The following is a 22,978-nucleotide window of genomic DNA, read 5'->3' as shown; positions in this document are numbered from 1 at the left end:
CAGCCTCGGGCATGGATGTGTGTGATGTCCTCAGGTTAGTTAGGTTTAAGTAGTTCTAAGTTCTAGAGGACTCATGACCACAGCAGTTAAGTCCCATAGTGCTCAGAGCCATTTGAATTTGTCGTAGTTGCTGTTGTCACGAGAGATCTGCGATTTCCTCTCGTCATGTCTCTCATCTAACTGATTTAACATTTTATGGAGCATTGTTTTCAAGTTTTCAGGACGACAACAATAATAGCCCAGCGGTATGTGCAAGTTATAAGACTGCGCTTAATATAGCGAGAGCTGGAAAACCATTTGCCGAATTAATAAGTCTCGGTTAAGAGCAAACATCGGTGATGAAAATTTACGTAACTGTTTGTGTTTGTCTGTATGTAGAAATTTTGTTCCAGATATTAAACGTATTGTAAACTCCACCTGTGATAATTAAATAAAATGTATCGTAGGTAATAGGTACTCTTTCAAACCATGATTTCTTTCAAGCACTCCTACTAACCTTATTCATTCACTCAATAAAGCAAGCTAGGGAACAAAACGCATTACAGAGGAAGGAGCGGACAGAAGGTATGGTGGGGATGGGAGATAAGCGGGGGGCTAGCTTGCCCCTGTGTGCAAGCAGAACACCTGTTAACTGCACGCGTGCAAGTGCACCGCACATGTGCAAGATTCCTGCCCGCCCCTGGCCTAGACACATGGGCTACAGGATGTTCTTTCCCATCAATTTCCAGACTAAGAACACACCCTAATGCTTGATTCGATGCATTGCATGCTAGAATAAATTACTTTTCAAAATCTGGAAACATAAGAACTGGACTTGATAACACTTCTTTCAGTTTGTCAAATGCTTTCTGACACTGTTCTGTCCACTCAAATTTCACACCCTTCCATAACAATCGCAATAACGGCTGGCTATATCTGCAAAACCCTTCATGAACTTTCGATAGAAATTACAAATTCCGATGAATGATTGCACTTCCTTAACTGTTTTCAGCTCCCGAAAATCCCTTACAGCCTGTACCAATCTTGGATCTCTTAGCACTCTGTCCTTACTGATGACATGACCTAAATATTTCACTTCTTCCAATGCAAAATGACACTTCTCCAGACTCAAAGTCAAACGAGTTGCTCTTAACCTCATAAAGACTTCCCTGAACTGCTGTCTATGCTGCTCCATACTACCTGAAAACACTATAATATCATCCAAATAGACAAGAGACTGCCGTGGTTTCAAACCTCTCAACACACTGTCTAGCAACCTCTGAAATGTTGCCAGAGCACTTTTCACACCAAATGGCATTCTGATGTACTGGTAATGGAGCAGAGAAAGCAGTTTTTGGATGATCCTCTGGAGCCATCTCAACTGATGACTACCACTTGTCAAATAAATCATAGGAAAGTACTGGCACTGTCCTAAGTGATCTAAAGTCTCTGATATGTTTGGAATGGCGTATGCGTCTGTTACTGTCTTATTATTGAGGTATCAGTATTCACGACAGAACCTGTATTTCTTAGTTCCAGCCACAGATTTTTTAGGCACAACGACAATGCCCACTCTCCAGCAACTATTACTATGCTCTATAATACCATCTGCAAGCTGCTGATCAATGAAATCCTCCACAACTGGCTGCAAATACCTCGGTATTCTGTATGGTTTATGGTAAACAGATGCTTCGTTCCCTGTTGGTATCCTACGTTGAACTAATGGAGTTGCTGGTAACGGCCCTCGCAGAAAAAACAAATCCTTAAATTCCCAAAACAATTCTTTCGTATGCTCTTTTTCCTTCTCCTTTCAAATGCTTAACTTTGTTATGCAATGCAGTTCTATCGACAGTTAGTAGTTGATAGCTACGCCTACCTCTCGAACACCAGTCTTCCTCATCTGGTACATCCAAATTCACTACTAAAACTCCTATCCACAAATTCACATCTACAGCGCTAAAATTATGCACATTCACAGGGACTACTTGCCCTTCGTTTCCCTCTTGTACGTGTACAATACATCGTTTCACAAAACAACCTAATGGATCCAGAACTTCATTATCCTACAATGGTTCAATAACACATAGTGTAAACACAGATAGATTTGACTCTACACTTACCAAAAGTGACTTCCCCGTGCCATCAGACACACACTCCAGTGAATTATGCCGTAATGCTCATGTACAAGGTTCAATTGGTTTGTTAATTGCATTGAGTGCCCCTCACGACAGCTCTGCATCAACAACAGTTTCCCCTAGCTGAAATAACATTCCACCAAGTTCCACAGTTCGTTGTCCAAGATCAATTTTGGCATGATGTTGATGCAAGAAATCTACTCCTAGGGCCATGGCATAGCCTTTGCTTACCCATGGTTCTACCTCCAAGCAAGAATCAAATTGGACTTTCCCTATGCGTAAGTCGACCGTCACTGACCCCAAAGGTGTGACCTAAAACGCGGTGGGTCTAACTTCCTTTGTCCCATTAAACTCTTAGTAGCTACTGAAACTTGCGCCCAGTGTCCAACAAAATCTTAAACTTTTTAGTTCCTACATATCCTACCACTGAACATTCCACCTCTGCATACATATTTGTAGCATTGAAATTAAAAGAGAGCTCCCTTAGGTGGGTCTTGGGCCTCCTCCGCCGTTTTAAACGATTTTCCATCCCTACTAACTCCATCCTCTACACTGCTGATTTCCGACCCTTCCTCTGTTCCTTCGTGACTGGGTACATTGCCTCTGCGCATGTGCCATATGACCACACTCATAACATACCCACTGTAAACACTGTTTGTCTATGACCTACTCCCGTTGCCACATCTATTTCCTCACATTGGATTGCCAGCCGAATGGCTGAATACAAATCTTTTGGAGTCTCTTCATGCACATTCCGTGCCCTTTGCTTGGTCTCCTGCAACAGAAGACCATTCGCTTCATCACTCTGAATCAACTCATTAATTTCTCTTCTTCTGTCCTCAAACTCCTCTAACGTCTCCACCTGTTTCTTCGCCATTGTACTCAACCTCTCCCTAAAGTACCTAGCGCTATTCTGTTTCTTGTACCTCTGTAAAAGCATCTCTTTCAATTGCTTAAACTGCCCTGCCTTCCTTAAGGCCTGAGGACACCACTTATGTCTTCGCATCACCCGTTAATCTAATCTTGGCTACATGTAACAACTGTTCATCAGACCAATCTTTCATCACAGCTGAAGTTACCAAGTCCTCCACAAATGAACACACATCCTCGGATGCCTTGCCAGAAAATGGAATAATCAAACTCACAGCAGCTGGATCAATCTCCTGCTGCGGCACCCTAGGCAACAACGACTGATCGGATGAGGTTTCCCGCTCACTCCGAGATGTTAATTCACTTCTCAACTGCGTATTGTCCGCTGTTAATTGTGCTACATTTTCCAACAAAATCTGCACCTCTTCTGGTTCCAACAAACCTTGCGTCCCTGACTCTGCCATTGTGTTGCTTTCATTCCCAGTTAGTCCCATCTCAACCTATAAAATCCCACAGAAACAAAACATTTAATCACAAAATTAAACTGACTTCCTACAACTCAGTATATCGTCATCTGTTTAGGAGGAGATAAATAAATCATCATTCTCAACCAAATACAAAGGTAATTAAATGCCACGAATGAAGAAAAATCCTACTGCCCCAAACACACCAACACTTACTCTGACAACACAAAGAAAGAAAGAAAGCGTCCAACACTCAAAAAGAAAAATTGGTCAACACATCACATTTTGTGACTGTAATGCAGGCGGTGGGCTCCAACATCGTACTGTACAGACGACGCCCGCTATTCCGACACCAAATGTAGCTGTCACTGCCAAATGTATATGTTGGCGTGCGTGGGAGGAATGGTGGATGTGGATGGTAACTGTCAAATGCGCCATATAAATACTCAGCCATGATCTTCAAATGTTTTATTATTCCCTGCTACAGTGCCGCGTTCCTCTCTGTCTGCATCACAGGGTCCACCGATGCTGAGAACGCCACTTCACTGTCTCCAAAACAGCTTGGTGCGGAAGGGCTCCTTCTGCAACCCATGCAACATACTGGGGCGTCCCACCCATGTACAGCCGCGGTGTTCTGACAATGTCAGGATGCGCCGGCAGCCGACTCAGTGGCCTTCGCCCCCGTTGCCTCAGCGCTGCTCGCTGGGGAGCCACAAGGCAGCCCGCTGCCTGCTTCTTCACTGTCATGGTTAAGATCGCAGTGACAAGTGCCTGCGATCCGACAACCAAATCTGTGGCCCCCGCCTTGAGATGTCTCCGGCATGTGTTGGGAGCCAACAAGACTGCCTGCGGTAGCGAGCTGTCAAGTGGCCCGCTGATGGCTGTCTACGGACACCGCACTGGCCTCCGACAGTTGAACCAGTGACCCGCCGTGGACTGGAACGCTGGCACCCTATCTGCTGCTGTGTGTAGCCGGTGGTGTGACATGCCCCACCATCCAAGAGAGCTGCCACACTTGAATCCCTTTTGTTAGAAAACTGGCACCTATTTATATGTGGCTGTGCCCCTCTGTTTTGCTAATGCACCGCTCCGAGTCATGTACTCATAACACCAAGGTAGACCAGTGGGCCCCTTCTGCCTGTAACTTGCACCATGTACACTGATGCATTTGCTGTTTTCAGCAGTTCTACAGCCCTGTGGCCTCCATTCTACTTCGCAACTGCTGGTTAGTGTAACTTACTGTTAACAGGCCTGCACCTGGCTGCAGTTTGTGCGCCCAGAAGCAATGCACCGAATCTAACTTTTTCCTATCTTAAACGGTGGTGCCACTACACAAGAGATTGACAGTCATCTCAAAGTTCCAAGATGTGAAGCAACTGAACCATAGTAACATCAATATCTGATTGACTATGGGTACACAACACCAACTTCAAACAGGAGAGGAAAAGGTATGCATTATTTTTATAATTTGTTACTTGTGTAGTATTCATCTCTTGCCCGATAAGTTATTTAATTATAATGATGAACCCCCTAAAACTTACTCCAGTGTAAAATAACAGTTAACATAACTAAAACGAGAGTAAGAAAATGTGTACATTTTTGTTATTTGTACACCAGTTGAACCAGTGACCCGCCGTGGACTGGAATGCTGGCACCCTATCTGCTGCTGTGTGTGATTAAGAAATGGTGAGATAAGAGCACTGAACTGTCTAGAATAGTTGTTTAACTGCCTGTGAAATACAAACACTGAATAGTCAGCTCTCAAACATTTCGCTAAAACAGGCTGTAAAACCCTTGGAACATATTGTTGAAGAAAATAAACAATGTAGATATTTGTTTTAATGTATCTTTATAAAATAAACAAGTCACAGTTTTCAAACCACGTTTAAACACCGACGATATAAGCAGCATGCCTCATTCATATAAAAGTTAAATACAAATACTTTCAGCAGCAGATATGAAATCCATAGTTACAATACCTACATTGAAGACACAAAGACTACTGTCTAATTAAATTGAAAAACAAGTCCCTAAAAATGTTTAACTGTACAAGAGCATTTAATGATAATCAGCTGAATTTTTTTATAATTTATCAACGAGTTAAGACAGCAATCACACTATTTCTTTTCTTCTTTCTCAGGTGGTTACATAGGGATGTGCTACACTTTGTTACCATACTATGTTTTATAATTATATCAATGTAGATTACAGTATAATCATGAGAAAGTCAGGCCTATCATTGATGCTACACAATTAGCTTTAATAAGTTTAATTAACTATAAATACAGGGGCTGGACAAATATATGGAAATATCATAAGAAATGTATGCCTGAACATAAATACAGATGCTAACCAAGCCTCCAGGTCACGCTGTTGTATTTGACTGTGAATGGCACCTGTGGTCAGAAGAGTGTCCTGTAAAGTTGTGAGTGCAGTACACCAGAGCTTTACGAAGTCGAACATGGGCTCATATGACGAGTGTGTCTAACCGAGGTAGTATATGTGTTTCATGGTTTAAGAGGCAGTTATCCCACTTTTAGGAAAAGTGGAAAAACAGCAACTGCTAAGTCGCAACACAGATGAAAGTGTGTGTTGAGTGAACGTAACACACAGTTATTGAAGATGATCGATATGAAAATACGATGACAACAGCTGCAAATCTCACTGAATAACTGAGGATCATTGGAAGTGTCTGATTCGACTTGCCTGCTTTCCCCGTGACATAATGGTATTGTGGTGTGTGATGTCACTACGGCACAGTGTTTCCGAGTTTGTTTGTATTTGTAGATGTCTCTTATGTATTTGATGGTGCCCTCTGGTTATGGGTGTTGACTGTAATGTCTGGTACCGAGTTCATGTGAGTCTCTTGTGATAATGTAGGTTTATTTGAGTCTAGGTAGTTAGTGCTGTAATGTGGATTTGGAAGTGCTTGCTATATTTTCAGTGAGTTGTTATGTTTTTTTTCCTTTTGTTTATATGTTTGACATTTTTATTATATCTGACTACCTTGGTGTGTGTGTGTGTGTGTGTGTGTGTGTGTGTGTGTGATTTTGTTGGTAAGTAAGCTTTGTTTTGGTTTTATTCTATAGTTATTGTGATGTTTTGTCTGTTTTATATTTATGGTATTTCAGTTGTGTTTTAATTGATATAGAGAATATGGGGGTGTCGGTTTTTTAGTTATTCCAAGTTTTGTTTTTGGTATTAGCAGTTTGCCAGTAGGTATCATGACCCATGTTTAAGCTATATAGGTCAAGGGAAATGTCCAATTCCACTTTTCATAGTTGGGGGTGTTTGTTTATTTTTGGTGTTGTGGGCTTCAATTGAGCTATATTGATCAAAGGAAGTGTTCGATTCCACTTTTTGGAATTGAAAATGTTGGCTTTTCTGGTATCATGAGCTTCATTTGAGCTATATGGGTCAAGCGAAGTGTTCAGTTGCTGTTGGTTTTGTGCCTGTAGCATTTAAGATGTACGTTAAGATTTTCTTTTTATATGATATTTGTTTTGGGATGGTGCGGTGTTTTGTATTGTTATATATTTAGCTTGTGAGAACCCTAAACCCCCAAATTTCCATGTTTGTCCTGTTAGTTAATTTTATTGTTGGGGTGAGACACTTGCGGCATTTTTTCCTTTGTTGGCAAGAGTATTCAGCGATGACATCATCGCCATATTGTATACACTGAAAGTACACGTTTCCACCATATTGATGATGTCCTGCATCGAAAGGGTCAAAACAGGTGGGTGGAATTGGATGCTTACCTAATGCCAGAACTAGAAGTTGCACTTGTGAACCCTGTTGGCACTAAATCAACATGAAGGGAGCTCCATAAGCAGGAAATTACTGAATGAGCTGAAATTGCAAGACTACTCATCAGTTATGCAAATGCCCATAATGGGAAAAGGTGAAGATGAAGCCATAAAACTTGGAATATAGAGCAAGGGAAGAAAGTCATTTGGTCAGATGAGCTGTTTCACACTGTTTCCAATTTCTGGCTGAGTTTATGTCCCAGGAGTGAAACATCTCAGTTGTACAGCGATTTAAGTAGTCATACCATGGCATTCAATGGGCTCTACAATTATGCTCCAGTTTTGCATTAGTGTCAAGGATTATGTGACAGTTTTAGCTAATCAGGTCCATCTCGTGCTACAATGTTGGTTACTGTAACTGTTGAGCTGTTCCAAGATGACAGACAGGGACCCTGGCCAAACAGCTTACATTGTCCAAACAGCCGCATCTCTCCTGGCCACTTCAGTTGCCAGAATTCCTTATTATTGAGTCCTTGTGGTCTCCTTTACAGAGAAGGCTGCTATCCACCTCCACCATCATTATGAGAACTTGCCACTACTTTGCAGGAAGAATGGTTTGGTTTGATTTCTTTATTAATCCATGAAAAAATTTACATTGTATGGATTTCATCATTGAATAATAGACAATTTAACAGTTTAAATTTGTTTCTTATACAATAGTTGACAGTGAAATTTTCTTATAATCTAATTTACATTTTTCAGTCTTATATAATTAATACTTCTCCATATAGTTTAACACAAAACTTTCGGATTTTATGCAACCTTTTTTAATTCTAGTACTCCATTACTGTATAGTAAATTTTATTTTGTAAAATTTTTTTTAGTTTTTCTTTGAAGGAGGAGATTGTCTCTATATCTTTTATGTTTTGCAGTAATTTATTACATAATTTGATGGCATTGTACGGTAGACTCTGTTGTGTTTTAACTATTTTTTTTTCTATCCAGATGCAAATTATTGCAGTTTCTAGTTTTGTAACCATGTACTGAACCATTGTTAACATAGTGTCCAATATTTTTTTAATGTACTTAACATTCTGAAAAATATATTCACATGAGACAGTTAAGATTTCCAGCATTTTAAGAAGTTTGAGGTAGTGAGCCATACTGTCACCCTTTGTCATTATACGTACGACTCTCTTCTGCAATTCGAACATAGCTCTGATTTTTCCCTGTTCACTCCCCAGAATATTATCCCATAACTAATTGCAGAATGGATATATGGGAAGTATACTGATCTAATAAATGAAATATCGCATTCTGAGGTAAGATTCCCTTGGAAACCACAAAGGACCCATTCTTATCCAGTCTGAGATGACTGGAAGCTGTTTTGTCTGCCAATGAGTTCCATCCACAATATTAGGCATAGTAATGTGTCGAGTTTGCAGTGTTTCCATATTTTTGACCAACCCTTGTATAACTCGCTTACTGAAAAATATGCTAGATAGTACAGAATGGCTACAGCAATCACTCTTATATTTAGTTATTTGGAAACACTATTATACACTTTCTGCCACTGTAGCACACCAAATCACATTTAAATGAAATACTGAACAAGCATGTTAACTTTAAAAGCACTGAAATCAAGACAGTGACTGCTTGCTTTGCTTCTATCAGCTAAACACAACCAGCACAAGATACATGATCCAGTCAGCCAATCTCAACCTATTCGGGAATAAAGAGCTACATATTTGACAAGCAACTAAATAAACATTGCTGCTGCTCTTTTGACACACAAATTTAAGCTGTGCTCTTGTGTATCATCATAATATCTTCAGACGAAAAGCCAAGTACTTGTCACAATCTAAATCATATGTAAAGGCACAGCTTATTCATTACTATACGTATATTAATCTGTGTGCGCATGACAAAAAAAGTCATATTGCAATCAGCTGACTACATCACGTCCTGTGCTTTCTGTGATTAACTGATAGATGCAAATCGAGCAGCCGCTACCTTTATTTCAGTGCCTTTCAAGCTGACATGCAGAAACTGGTGATTTTTTTATTAGTATTTGCATATTACAAAAATATGCTGTTTAAATTATACAGCAAATCAAAGATCTTTCCAACATGTTTTTAGTACAGTTAGTTGTGCTACAGTAGTACAACATGCAGTAACATTATAAAGGATGATTTTTTCCACTGTGTACAAATTCTAGGGATTGATCGACAAGAGGATATAGAACGAAAAAGGTTTAATGAACTTATGACGGGAAATGCATGGTTTCCAGGCTAGAGACCATTTACTCAGTTATACTTTGTTGCAGTGACTGCAGTCTAATATGTGCTGCAACATGCAGCCACAGTTACAGTATGCATGGTATCCTCCAAGAGGGTGGTACTGTTCCTCACACATCATGCCCTAGTACCCTTTCCTGCCATAGTAATTGGTAATGTGTCCAATTCATTTGTCTTGCTGACTCATCTCATAATGGATTTGATACTGTGTTGTATACAATGGTTCTGTATTCAAATCAAAAGCTTGTCAACAAGGTGTTTACTTATGAAAAGGCAATTGGCAAAGGATGTCCAGCAGCAACGTAATGTCAGGAGACCCATACCCGCTGACAACAACCACAGCATTCAATGTTTACAACAGTATTTTGCCATTTGTCTCCAACAGGGTCATTTCAGGATTCAGGAAATCCTTAAGGATGTACCCAAAATGTTCGGACACCTGATCTGGAGCAAAATTTGATTAGCACAGTTGAAGGCGACCGCTGTGTCAGAGCCATGCAGTTTGCCCTCCACTGCAGGATACACCAGACAACTCTATGGAACATTCTCCATGACAATTGTTACTACCCTCATCACATACACTGCGTGCAGGGCTTACTAGTGACAGACTTTCCACATCGGGAGCAGTTCTGTCAGGGTCATTCCGTGTCAATTCAACGCACCTCTCAACCTGGCCCTCTCAGATTTCTTTCAAATTTGGTGCAGTCAGTAACCCAGATAAGAGATGGAAAAAATACCAATTTGCAGATGTATATTACAACTGTGAAGAAAGGTACAGGTGTGGAAAGTTTGGAATTAGTGCTCAATTTACATGCATATGTCACAACATATGCCCTTTAATATCTCAAAACACCCCACCTTTAATTTGTTTTTAAATATGTTTAATTGCTCCAGTATATTACTATAAATGTGGTAAATATCAAGATGGCACACCAAACGCATAATGCACAAAAAATTATTTTGTCAAGTTAAGTGCACCATCCAACATGCAGTAAGCAGCTATTTATCCAGTTTTTTTCTGTAACACCAGCCAATAGCAGTTGCTTTTATTCAGACCTTTTCTTTAATATTTCTAGCTGTGAACAGCCAATGAGTGACACTTATTTCAACCAATCAACATTAGCCTGTTTTAGTGAACAGCCAATCAGAGAGACTCTTATTTAAGCTAGTCACCATTAGTCCACTGATCTCTATATATTATGCAATTTTTGTTTTGTACATTTTATGGCTGAGGCTTGTTTAACAAAGTGCAGTGTAAATGTGTCGTATAGTAATATTTATTAAAAAATTGATTTCAAGTCAAAATTGTATCATTGCAATCTGTTTAGGGAACAAGGTCATGCAAAAGTGCAGAAGAATTTAAGGAATGTTCAGGAGTGGATGATAAAGAAATATTCTAATGTATTGTTAGGTGGAAAAATTTGCAGTAAATGTAGGAAAAAATCTCACAAAACCCAACAATCACTGCAGATGTTGCCTCAGTTGTGCCAGGTACTTCCACAGAAGATTTAAGTGAAGATAAGTAGCATCAGATGTGGCACTCAAGGCTTTAAATAGTAGCCTTCACTATTTACGTGAATCTCCTGTGGAGAAGAAGACTCTTCAGAGTGAGAAAAAGTACCCAATGCAAAAACTGAAAAAAATAGCCTCTTATGTTTGAGAATACTTATGTGGCACAACCGGAAAAAGAAGAGAGTGAAAATGTAGAAAGTGAAATTATCATCCAGCTGAAAGATAAGTTGTGCGACAATACACAAATTCTAATTGTACTTCCAAAGAATTGGAGTACAAGGAAAACTATGAAAGAATTTTCTGCTTCAGATTACATGGTACGGAGAGCAAAACACTTAGTAGCAGAATATGGTATATTAGTGACAACAAATCCAAAGCCAAATAAGACATTATGTGAGAAAACTGTTCAGTGTGTGCGTGATTTTTAATGTGATCATGGCGTGAGCTGTATGATGCCAGGAAGAAAATACTGTGTCTGAAGGAAAATGGAATTACAGTACATAAAAGAAACTTTATGCAAATTTCAAAGAAATACCTACATATAAATATTCCGAGGCATGTTCCCTTTTTAAAAGCAGTTGATTTATCCACTACTGGCTTGCTAGGCCTATCGCAGCTTCACCAGAGAAGTAGGAACCCAGTGGCTATACAGAGTGCTGAGGGTGGTGTGGAAGGAGAACAGAATTCCTGAGGATTGGAAGAAAGGAATTATAGTCCCGATCTTCAAGAAAGGGGATAAAAGGAGATGTGAGAACTACAGAGGAATCACCCTGCTATGCCACTGTGGAAAAATCTATGAAAAGATCCTGGAGAAGAGAATAAGAAGCAGTATTGAAAGTAGACTGCAAGAGGAGCAGTATGGTTTCAGACCGGGAAGATCAACAACGGACCTCATATTTGCGGTAAGGCAACTGCAGGAAAGGCACTATGAGTACGGGAAGGACTTAATCATGGCCTTTTTAGATATTGAGAAGGCGTATGACAGTATCTGTAGGGACAAGCTCTGGGATGTGCTGAACACAAAAGGGATAGATGAAGAGATAACACGAAAAGTCAGAAAAATGTATGAGGGAAGTGAGAGTTGTGTGAAAGTGGGGAGGGAATGTACTGCATGGTTCAAGCTGGAAAATGGGCTGTGACAGGGAAGTGCACTTTCGCCTTTATTGTTTATTATTGTTATGGATGAAATCCTACAGCAAGTGTCAGATGCAATTGGAGATCATAAAATGAAAGCAGTGCTTTTTGCCGATGACCTGATGTTATGGGGAAATTGCGAGAAGGAGGTGAAAGAGCAGTTAGATGCATGGGAGGCAACGGCAGCACAATATGGAATGCATTTCTCTGCAAAGAAAAGTGAAATAATTGTCACAACAAGGAAGACGAATAGGCCAAATGTGGATATAGCTTGTGGAGGGGAAAAACTACAAGTGGTAGAGAACTTCAAGTACCTAGGAAGCGTGATTGAAAGTAAGGGGGGAAACGCAATGGAAATAAATGAAAGGTGCAGAAAAGCAGGGCAGTTCTACAAATGCATTAGGGGGCTTATTTGGAGCAAGGAGGTGCCACAGAAATCCAAGGGAATTATATACCGAACCTACTTTGTCCCCATATTGGCATACGGAAGTGAGACATGGGTAATGCACAAAAGCGACAAAAGTAGAATACAGGCTAGCGAAATGAAGTTCCAGAGGAGCAGGTTGGGTGTAACAAGACGAGACAGATTGCGAAATGTGTATGTGAGGGAAAGACTAAAGGAGGAAGCAGTACAGGACAGGATAGAAAAATCAAGACTGCAGTGGTATGGACACATGAAGAGAATGGATAAGGGAAGAATTCCAAAGAGGATGTTTGATCTGCAACTGGAGGGGAAGAGGCCCAGAGGAAGACCAAGAGATAGATGGGTGAAGGGAGTGAAGGAATGTGTGACGAGAAGAGGAGAGAACTGGACGAAGGTGGAAGAGGGGGAATGGTGGAAAGACAGAACACGATGGAGAGGCTTGTGTTCCCGACAGACCCAGCCAGTGGCTGGAAACTGTCCAAGATGATGATGATGACCTACATATAAATATTGGATTCTCCAAATTTTCTGAGTTGTGGCCAAAGCACTGTGTTCTTGCCAATGCCAGTGTAACCCAAGCACTGTGTGTGTGTGTGTGTGTGTGTGTGTGTGTGTGTGTGTGTGTGTTGCACTACCAGCGTGTTTCTTAGGTTCATGTCCTTATTGTCCAGGTGCGACATGACAAACTGATTATCTGTATGGTCGTTTGCGTTGACGAAATTGCATATAAGTTTTGATTAACTACAAGTACGGTAGTTCTAGAGGTTATAACAAAGTCAACAGATGATTTCATTGAGATGTTTGCATCGAGGTTACAACAGCTCCTACCGCACTCAAAAATCTCCCAGCAGCAGTCACATTTCTGTAAAATCTCTAAAGAAGGTCTCAAAGTAAATGAGTTTCTTGTTCTTTGTGACTTTGTAGAAAACTACTTCTTCACCATTCAGGATGAGGTACAAGGAATCCACTGGAATAATTCACAGGCTACAATCGATGCATTTGTTGCTTACTACAGAGACTCAAGCACTAATGAAATAAGACATGTATATTAAGTGGAAATATGACTGCCATCAGCATAATACAGTGTATGTTTATTCTTTCCACACAAATTTCATGAATTTCTTAAAATGTCAGTTTTGAAATTCAAAGCACATTTATTACTTTTTGGATGGATGTACTGCCCAATACAAAAACAGAAAGAACTTTATGAATCTGTCCTACCATCAAGAAAATTTTGAAGTTACAACAGAATGGCATTTCTTTACTACAGCACATGGTAAAGGACCTTGTAATGGGGTAGCAGAGACTGTAAAGGGATTAGCACGACTTGCCAGCCGCAAGTGACCTTATGAATATCATATTTTGACATCACGACAGTTGTTTGAGTGGTGCAAGGAAAATATTCATGTGTCTTCCATTACACATTGGTTTCCCATCATGATGAAGATACGGCCAAGCTGAAACAACGTTTCAAAAATACAAGAACGATTCCAGGTACTCATAAACTTCATTGTGTACTACCTGTTAACAAAGGTTTAGTGAAGACAAAGACATATTCTGCTTCTTCAGCGAGTAGAGAAGAGTCAGTGATTGCTATCGTCAATGAATTGCTGTTAACAAATATACGTGGATGTGTTGCCTGTATGTATGACAGTCATTGGGTGTGTTGCATATGTCTTACAAACATGTGAAGAAATACATGTAGTAAAGATCAACTTCTTGCATCTACATGGACCATCTCAGACATTTGTGTTTCCTGCCAAATCAGGCACTTGTGTCATCAGAAAATGTGAAATTATCACAAGAGGGGATACAGTGACACCAATTGGAAGGACATACAATCTCCCAGCATCAGATCTGGTGAACATTAACAATTTAGTTGGGGAATTGTGAGGAGAGATCTAATAACTTTCCATTGCCTTTTCATTACAACTGTAATGTAAATAATTCATAATGCTACTATAATAATGTAAACCATATTACTTATGGATTGTACTTTATCATAATTTGTGTTCCAATGTGTGTGTTACCTTCTTCATTTTGGTAGTGTATTGATGCTGACAATTTTTTATTGTGCACGGTGCCTTTGGTGTGCCATCTCGATATTTACCATATTTATAGTAACATACTGGAGCAAATATATATATATAAGTCTTTTTTTAAATATATATTTCAAAAAAAATTGAAGATAGGGAGTTTTGATATATTCAAGGTCAAAGGTCAATGTCCATGACCTTTAGTATGAAAATTCTCAAAAACTTGCCCTGTAGCATATCAATGTAAAGGTCTATTCATTAGCTTTCCAATGGTACCATCATCATTGCTGTAACTGAATTAGAACCAGAATTACAGTCACTTATGTTGTGACACACGCATGTAAATTTCGCACTAATTCCATAATTTACAGACCTGTAACTTTCTTCACAGTTGTAACACACACCTGCAAGTTGACATTTTTTCATCTCTTACCTGGGTCATTGAATGTACCAAATTTTAATGAAATCTCAGATGGTCTGGTTGAAAATGTTACTTTACTGCGTTGAAATGATATGGAATGACCCACCACTGACTTCTTCAACAGGCAACCACGATTTCAGGATCTGTGTCCTCTATCCTATTCACAGATAAGGCCATGTTTACACAGAGTGGCATCTTCAACTTTCATAACAGTCAACTGTGTGATAGAATGCAGAACCCCCATGGTATGGTGACAACGAATCATCAGCCTCAGTGAAGCCGGGAGAACTGGTGACTGTATTTTGGGACCCCTCTTACTTCCAAGTCACCGAACAGGCTGGAACTATCGACATTTCTTGTGGGTGACTTTGCCTACCTGCTGGAAGACGTGCCATTGTTGATTCATAGGCTTATGTAGCTCCTGCATAGTGGTGCTCCGCTCCAGCCCATTTTGCCGTTAATCTTCAGACGAATCTCAATTGTGCCTTCCCTCACCAATGGCCTGCTCACTCACTGGATCTCAATCCGTGTGATTTCTGGTTATGCGGCCACCTCAAAAGTACTGAGCTGAAGAGCCCATTCCAGATGTGGACACACTGAAGCAGCGCTTTCATGCCGCCTTTGACACTGTTCGGATGCAGTCTGGTCAATGTGAACATGTGAGACAGAACACGCTATGGCATGCGTTGAGGTACACGGAAACCATTTTCAACACATACTATAACAGTGGCTGCATGGTCAGGATGTATTAGACTGCAATCTCCGTAACAATGTATGACTGAATAAATGGTCTCTAACATGGAAATCATGCATTTCCAGATATAATTTCATTAAACCTTTTTTGTTCCATATCCTCTCACCAATCAATCCCTTGAGTTTGTATACAGCAGAAAAAGAAATCACCCTCTAAAAAAGTTTACGAAAATGGTATACAAGTCCAATTTTCACACAAACATGTGTTTACAATAGGACATGTGGTTGGCTGTAGTCTTCCTGAAGGAATTATCCCAGTACTTGCATGAAGTGAAGTTGGAAAACCTAAATCAGGATAGTAAGACAGAGGAAACTCCACCCTCACAAACATGAAGTAAGCTTCTGAATTGCACCAGCTCACATGGTTGATATCTACTGAAGGTCCTACAATGTTCTTTTGATCATACACAATTTCCAACAAACAAATAAAACATATGAAACTTCCTGGCAGACACTATGAGACCCACTGGTGACTCCAGGACCACAAATATGTAGGTATTCGTGTCCTCCCTTCAGTATGCCTGGAAAACTGTATCAGCCCACCGCTGACTTAGTGACAGGCTCAACTCCACTATAGACCTTGGCACATTTTCTTGTAATTTTGTATTGTAATGTGACAAGGTGGTGGTCTCTTTCATCACTAATCCCTACTGTACTCACAGTCCCAATTTTTAATTGTGTAGTATGCATTATTTATGGAGTAGTTTCAGCTGCCTTTTTAAACAGATGTATTTTAGTAAACTTTTTGGGCAATGTATCATAATTTTATACCCAAATAGAAAATACTATTTTGAGTTTGCTCATTTTTCCTTGGTAAAACCAAGTCCTAATTGGCTCTTCTTCCATTATTATTTATACAACTATGAGTGAACACTAATGTTTTCCCTGATATGCACAACAGACTGACATATGTGCCCACTTGATGCAATAAGGATATCCATTTTAAAAAAAAAAAATCATTATTTACAATGAGCCCAACCACCACTTTCTTTTACTATTCTTATGGCCTTTCCCTGCAATTATTAAACAGTATCCATAGCTAAGAACTGATTGTATGTAGGAAAAGGTCACCATAAGATAATGATTCTTACAACCTGTTACTAGAAACCTAAGAGCATTACATGCTGCTGACATTAAGGATGTCAGTATCTTAGTGTGTTCATCCAATCTTAACTAACGTCATCCATCCCTAAAAACTGCACCCCCCCCCCACCCCACAAGCTAGACCTACTGTCTATACTTTTGCCTCCTCTTTGTGCTGAAGTGTTTACTATTTGCCTTGTTAATGTTCAAAGTTATTTTTCTTACACATTGCCCACTGTAAACATCACTGAGGTTTTCCATTTGCCTCCCCAATTAGGGTTCTGGTGTTCTGTCAGTGATTGAGGCTGCTGTCATCAGCAAAAAGAAATTTTTCTTTGTGTCTTATACCGTCTGGAAAGTCACTGACACATAATAAGACTAGAACTGGGTGCAATACATTACCCTGTAGCACACCTACATTTGTGTGTTTGTCTGACAACTTTTCCCCAGAAAATACATCGTCTGCTAACGTGTGAACAATCTCTACCTCTTGCGGCATATTTTTCTGGTACGACAGAGTACTCATTTGCTATTCGTCGTACACTCAATGCTTGTTCTTTGTTTACTAGTATTTTATGATCCACAATGTCAAAAGTGTGGCACAAGGCTTCAAGTACCACTTTTGTGATCTCTGTAATGACTGATATTTTACTTTCCCACTTCAGTCCCCAATTGAGCTTTGTTAAAACAGTTGTAGTTATTCAAGCAACTCATTAGTATATATTTATTGACCACTTTAATTATTTGAGAACTGTGATAGTAGTGAAAAATGGCCTGTGGTTTCCTGCACTCTGTGCGTAACTTTTCTTTAGTAGCAGCCTACTTTTGGTATCCTGGAAAAATACTTAAGCTGAAGGATGCATTAATTACACAATGATCTTTACCAAATCAATGATATATATTCTTCGCTGGATCACACAGCCACACATGCCAAATAGTAATATAAAAGTAAAGGATACTAATACGGTAAATTTTCATTCAATACAAAAAGTATCCATGATATCTCAGTTTATTTCGTGGACGCTATCAACATGTTTAGTATACGGAAAAGGTGAATCGTCACATGATTACAGGGCCACCGATTCCAAGCTAGGTCTATAAATTTACTCAAAAATAATATTGCACGAACTGTATCGAAGGCATTTATGATACGAAAGCCGGCACTCGCCTTAACAGAACACACACCAATACGTTTATCAGTCAACTGGCCATGAACTAAACTTGAGCGCTATCTATTAACTATACGGGTTAAAGTTCAAGTACTCTCACTTTTCTTTTTATTTCGCATCCGAAACATTAAAGATTACCAAGTGAAATGTTACATCAACGATTTTACTGATTTGATATGCAACAAGAGCTTTGTATTCAGCCGATTCGGAATTCATGTAGTAACACCATTATTAGATTGTGAAAAATATACTATCACCTGCTGTCTTGAAAGAATTTACGCTTATAATATTAACAAAGACAACACTACAGGCCGGTAACCGGTAATTACTCGTGACCTCTAGTTGAGAAATTAGGTCGTCTGCTGGTAATTTTCAGTACACACAGTTACCCGTGTAGATGAAGGGGGACTATGACTTTTGCAACTGGTCACTATACAATACTTCACTTTTTCACAGTTAAATCGTAATAACATCAAAAACAATCAGGTTTTTATACCTGGCTATGAAGAACCCGAACACAATACGCCATAGCAGCAGCAGACGAAGACAGTAATATCTGCGACTATACCTCGCAATATTGCCCCACTGCATTAAATACTGGGGTGGGGAACTTGATCTCTGGAACAATCACGATGCGTACGACGATGCTGCGATCAGCGAATATACCGATTTGATTAAACGGAGTTTTTGTCAAATTAAGAGTACAGGAAAAGAATAGGTAAGAGTTATGTATGCTGTGAGATGTAGGATTCCATTTTGTTTAACTCTGTTAGTCGACTAACGAGATAAAATGAATATAAGACGTTCTGTAACTTGCTTTAGATTAGGCATGCAGGATAATAATGTGCTAATATCTGCGGCTACAGTGAATGTACTTGTTCAATGTTCTGTATTATGTTTTAGATTCATTGTGGGCTGGCAAACAATGTTAAAGCAAGTAACAGTGAATTCTGCTTTATTCTGCATTGTTGGTACGTACTACAGTCCGATGAATCCGCAGGAGAGTGTCGCAGAGATACTGAAGGAACTGAATTGGCAGACTCTTCAAAACAGACGGAAATTATCCCAAGAAAGTCTGTGAACGAAGTTTCAAAAACCGGCTTGAAATGATGGCTCTAGGAATGTTCTACGATCCCCTATGTATCGCTCACATAGGGATCTTAAGGATAAGATTAGAATAATTACTGCACGCGACAGAGGTATTCAAACAGTCATTCTTCCCGCGCCCCGTACGAGAATGGAACGGTGAGAAACCTTAATAACTGGTACAATGGAACGTACCCTCAGCAATGCAACTTGCTATGGTTTGCTGAGTATAGATGTAGCTGTATGCTTCATAGTTGACACGTCATGGGTTGTAGCTTTTTCCTCCTCCCGCGCCCCGTACGAGAATGGAACGGTGAGAAACCTTAATAACTGGTACAATGGAACGTACCCTCAGCAATGCAACTTGCTATGGTTTGCTGAGTATAGATGTAGCTGTATGCTTCATAGTTGACACGTCATGGGTTGTAGCTTTTTCCTCCAGAGCTCTCAGCGTCACGTCCGAAGCGTTCACTGTTGCCAAACGACAACAACCATTACTTCACTTGCTCTTCATGGTCTGGTTTTCTTTCTTGTTTTGTTTGGATCCTGAATCTTGTGTCTGGTCTTTTTATTTCGTATTTCATCACACGTGATACTCACACTAAAAACTACACACACAACGATGCTAACGAAATACACACGTTTCATGCATAGTACTAAAAGTAAACTACTGGATACTTCGAAATAAGATGCGATTCAGCGTCATTTATGCAGTTTGCGTGCAAACGAATTTTTGAAAGCTATCAATTAATCATTTCGACTGGAGCACCAGAGTTATATAAACAAGATCATTCTGCAGTATAGTGGCCTAGTGTAGTAGTTTGTGCATTAAGATGGTATGTAGAAGGTTAAAGGTTCGAATCTTGCCAAATGGACCCATTTTTTTTATTTACCTAAATCCAAACAAATGATTTTAATGATCATTTTTATTAAATGATTTAAATGTATTTTTTTATTTCTAATACTTTCCCACATCATTTTCCTCATCATATCTACTTTTCTATTTACTCTTATTTTTCTTCCTGTCAATCGTTTTTCGTTTGGCATCTACTTGTGTTGCCCATAATCTGCAACCAAGTGCAACCAGCGCTCTTCATTCGCTTGTAACACAGCCCTCCATCTAACCAGTGTCAGGATAGTTTCGGGCAACGAATGACAGCGAGATATTACGGTTTGCTTTTGCCGCTAAAACAGAAATTATGTTGTGGCAGATGGCTGCAAACAAATATATTATGAAATTTTTCTTCCTCATAGATGTTAGCCGTAAACGCTGCGAACAAAGCGATCGTGATTTTAGTTCTGCTGCAGATTGTTTTATCGCCGTTTTCACGGATACGTTACATATCACGAGGCTTTGGTTAGGTTAGGACATGAGTTTGAAGTCAGGGCTACAAAATCGGTCCTCTGCTACAGTTTGGTCATTGGTCACTTAAAATCAGCTGCCAACAGAGCATCTCCCATTTCTGTCATACATCGCAGTGGCCACTTACAACATTGCTCCACGTTACACATTAACAGCATTTGTGAAGTGACCACTATATTTGTGTGCCACCTACAACTGAGCGGTAGCTGGCAGCGGATGTGGCAAAACCGTAGTAGCAAGTGAGAGACGTCAACTATCAAGTAATTCTTTTTGTTTTATTTTTTATTGCTTCTGCAGGTCATACATTAGGTGTAGCAAAGCACATGATGATATAGGATAAGTCAATTTGAAAATTATGTTAAGACAGTGTATGATGAGTGATGACAGTAGTGGCACATAGCTCACACAGCAGAATACATGTTGGATATATAGACGAAATATAAAAAAGGTGGTGTGTGATGAGAGGCATAGTGAAAACTGTTGCTGTAGTTCGAGACAGCAGAATACATGTTGGATATATAGACGAAATATAAAAAAGGTGGTGTGTGATGAGAGGCATAGTGAAAACTGTTGCTGTAGTTCGAGACAGTCTGTTTAAAAATGCAGACGTTGTAAGTGAGTCATTTCAGTTTTAATAGTTTATTATTTGTACTGGTTGATGAGTACTTCATCTGAGGGTGAAAGATAGAGGCCTTCAGAGTCTAACAGTCTTAGGAAAAGGCAAGTAGGAGGGCAAATGAGTACAGCCATGAAGAAATTAACATTTCAGTTCCATGAACTAGAAGAAGACTATAAGTTAGTGTTTTGAGGAAATAAGTTGTGAAGAAAGATCAAATAATATAAGAAAATTTAAGAATGAGGAAGACTGGAATGAACAATCATTGCATCTGACATTGCTCATTACAATACTTCCAGTCCACACAAGGCGATCAAGGAAGAATGAAGATGAAGAACAGCTTTCAGAGTGTAATTTCAATTACAGATGAGAGTGAATCTCGACGACACTGTACATGAAATTACTATGTGCAGAAAAACCTTCATGTCAGTACATGGTATAACAAGGGAACGACTAATGACAGTTCAGAAATTTATGAAGTTTAGTGAGTGTCTTTGTGATGGAAGGGGCGAGCATAGAAAATTAAGGAAGAGGTAGGAAAGGCAATTTACGATCACAAGGATTCATTTACAGATAGATCAAGTTGCTACAGTAATGTCAAGACCAGAACATTTAATCTCCCATGAGAACTTTTGGTGAAAGAATACATAAGACGTTTCATGAAAAATACACAAAGTTTGACATTTCATATGCAATGTATAGAAAAGTATGCAACACCAAATACAATATTGCTCTTGGGTACCCAAGGAGTGATACATGCTCAGTCTGTGGTAAGTACACCGCTGAGATGAAACTGCTGAACGCTTATCTGAAATTTAGGTGACGGCATGAACAAACAAGTCTTGAAAGACACTAGCAAGATCATCATTGATCACAAAGTACACAAACTCAAAGCTGGAACGTATTATTCCACACAGAGAAATGATTGTATAAAAAGTCGAAAGTCTAATAAAACAGAAATAATCTACACTGAATACCAAAAACATTTATGCTTGCCAAACATGAGTACTAATGATGTCTGTTACAAATGGTAGTTGTCTTTTCACATTCATCGGGTTTCAAGTGCAACTTCAGCAGTTTGCACTTACACTAAAGATACAGGAAGGGAAGTGGTGAACGTAGTTGTTTCCTTTTTAAATCACTTTGTGACAGAATTATTGGACAAGAAAGCCAAAGAAGTTTTCTGTGATTCGTGTTCAGGCCAGAACAAAAGTTACACTGTTGTAAATTATTGAAATTATCTTCTGAGGGAACTGAAACTTTTAGGAACAGTGAAAGTAACTTTCTCAATTAGAGGACATTCCTCTTAGAGTCACGTAAGTATATGAGATTGATTAATGTGAAAACAGTAGCATAAGTTCCAATGGCCTGAGTGCAGAACATGATTGAAGCTCAATGCAAACCTAAGCCATTTGATACTATGGTGGTCAAGCAACATATGATCCAAAATTGGGAATAGTTTTTGTAGAAGAAATATTTTAGGAAATATCCGTTCCTAACAAGACAATCAGAGATGTAGTCAGAAAAAAACAGCCCTGCCTCTTTCAACATCGAGAAACATCCGTTCCTAATAACGCCTATCAGAGAGCTAGTCAGAAGAAAAACAGCCCTGCCTCATTCAACCTCGAGAAACTTATAATGGAGCTTGGATTTCATCGCTGGCGAGATCTTCACAACTTCAAGACTTACACCACTATTCCCGTAAATGTTTGTGAAATGTGAATTTCTACATACATAAGACTTACAATACTTCGTTGGTGATAATGGACCCTCAGGATGTTCTGACGATTATGAACCATCAGAACCTGAAATATCCGATTCTTCAGGTAATTTTAACAGTTTATAAATATATAATTTTCTTTGGCTGTAAGACAGTTCCATGTTGTCCTT

General features: G+C 39.4%; 1 protein-coding gene across 1 annotated transcript in view; it reads right to left on the bottom strand.

Moving 5' to 3' along the window:
• The window catches only part of LOC126162427 (probable aconitate hydratase, mitochondrial), a 113,170-nt gene extending 94,530 nt beyond the window's left edge, over positions 1 to 18,640 (bottom strand). Inside the window, exon 1 of the mRNA XM_049918929.1 lies at positions 18,520 to 18,640. Coding sequence (XP_049774886.1) covers positions 18,520 to 18,552 — 33 coding nt within the window. The 5' untranslated portion in view covers positions 18,553 to 18,640. The remainder of the gene's footprint in view (positions 1 to 18,519) is intronic.
• Positions 18,641 to 22,978: the final 4,338 nt, after the last annotated feature.

Source organism: Schistocerca cancellata, chromosome 2, assembly GCF_023864275.1.
Source record: "Schistocerca cancellata isolate TAMUIC-IGC-003103 chromosome 2, iqSchCanc2.1, whole genome shotgun sequence".
NCBI classification, from domain to species: Eukaryota; Metazoa; Arthropoda; class Insecta; order Orthoptera; family Acrididae; genus Schistocerca; species Schistocerca cancellata.
Note: the sequence above shows the minus strand (reverse complement) of the source record. Positions and strands in the feature narration are given on the sequence as shown.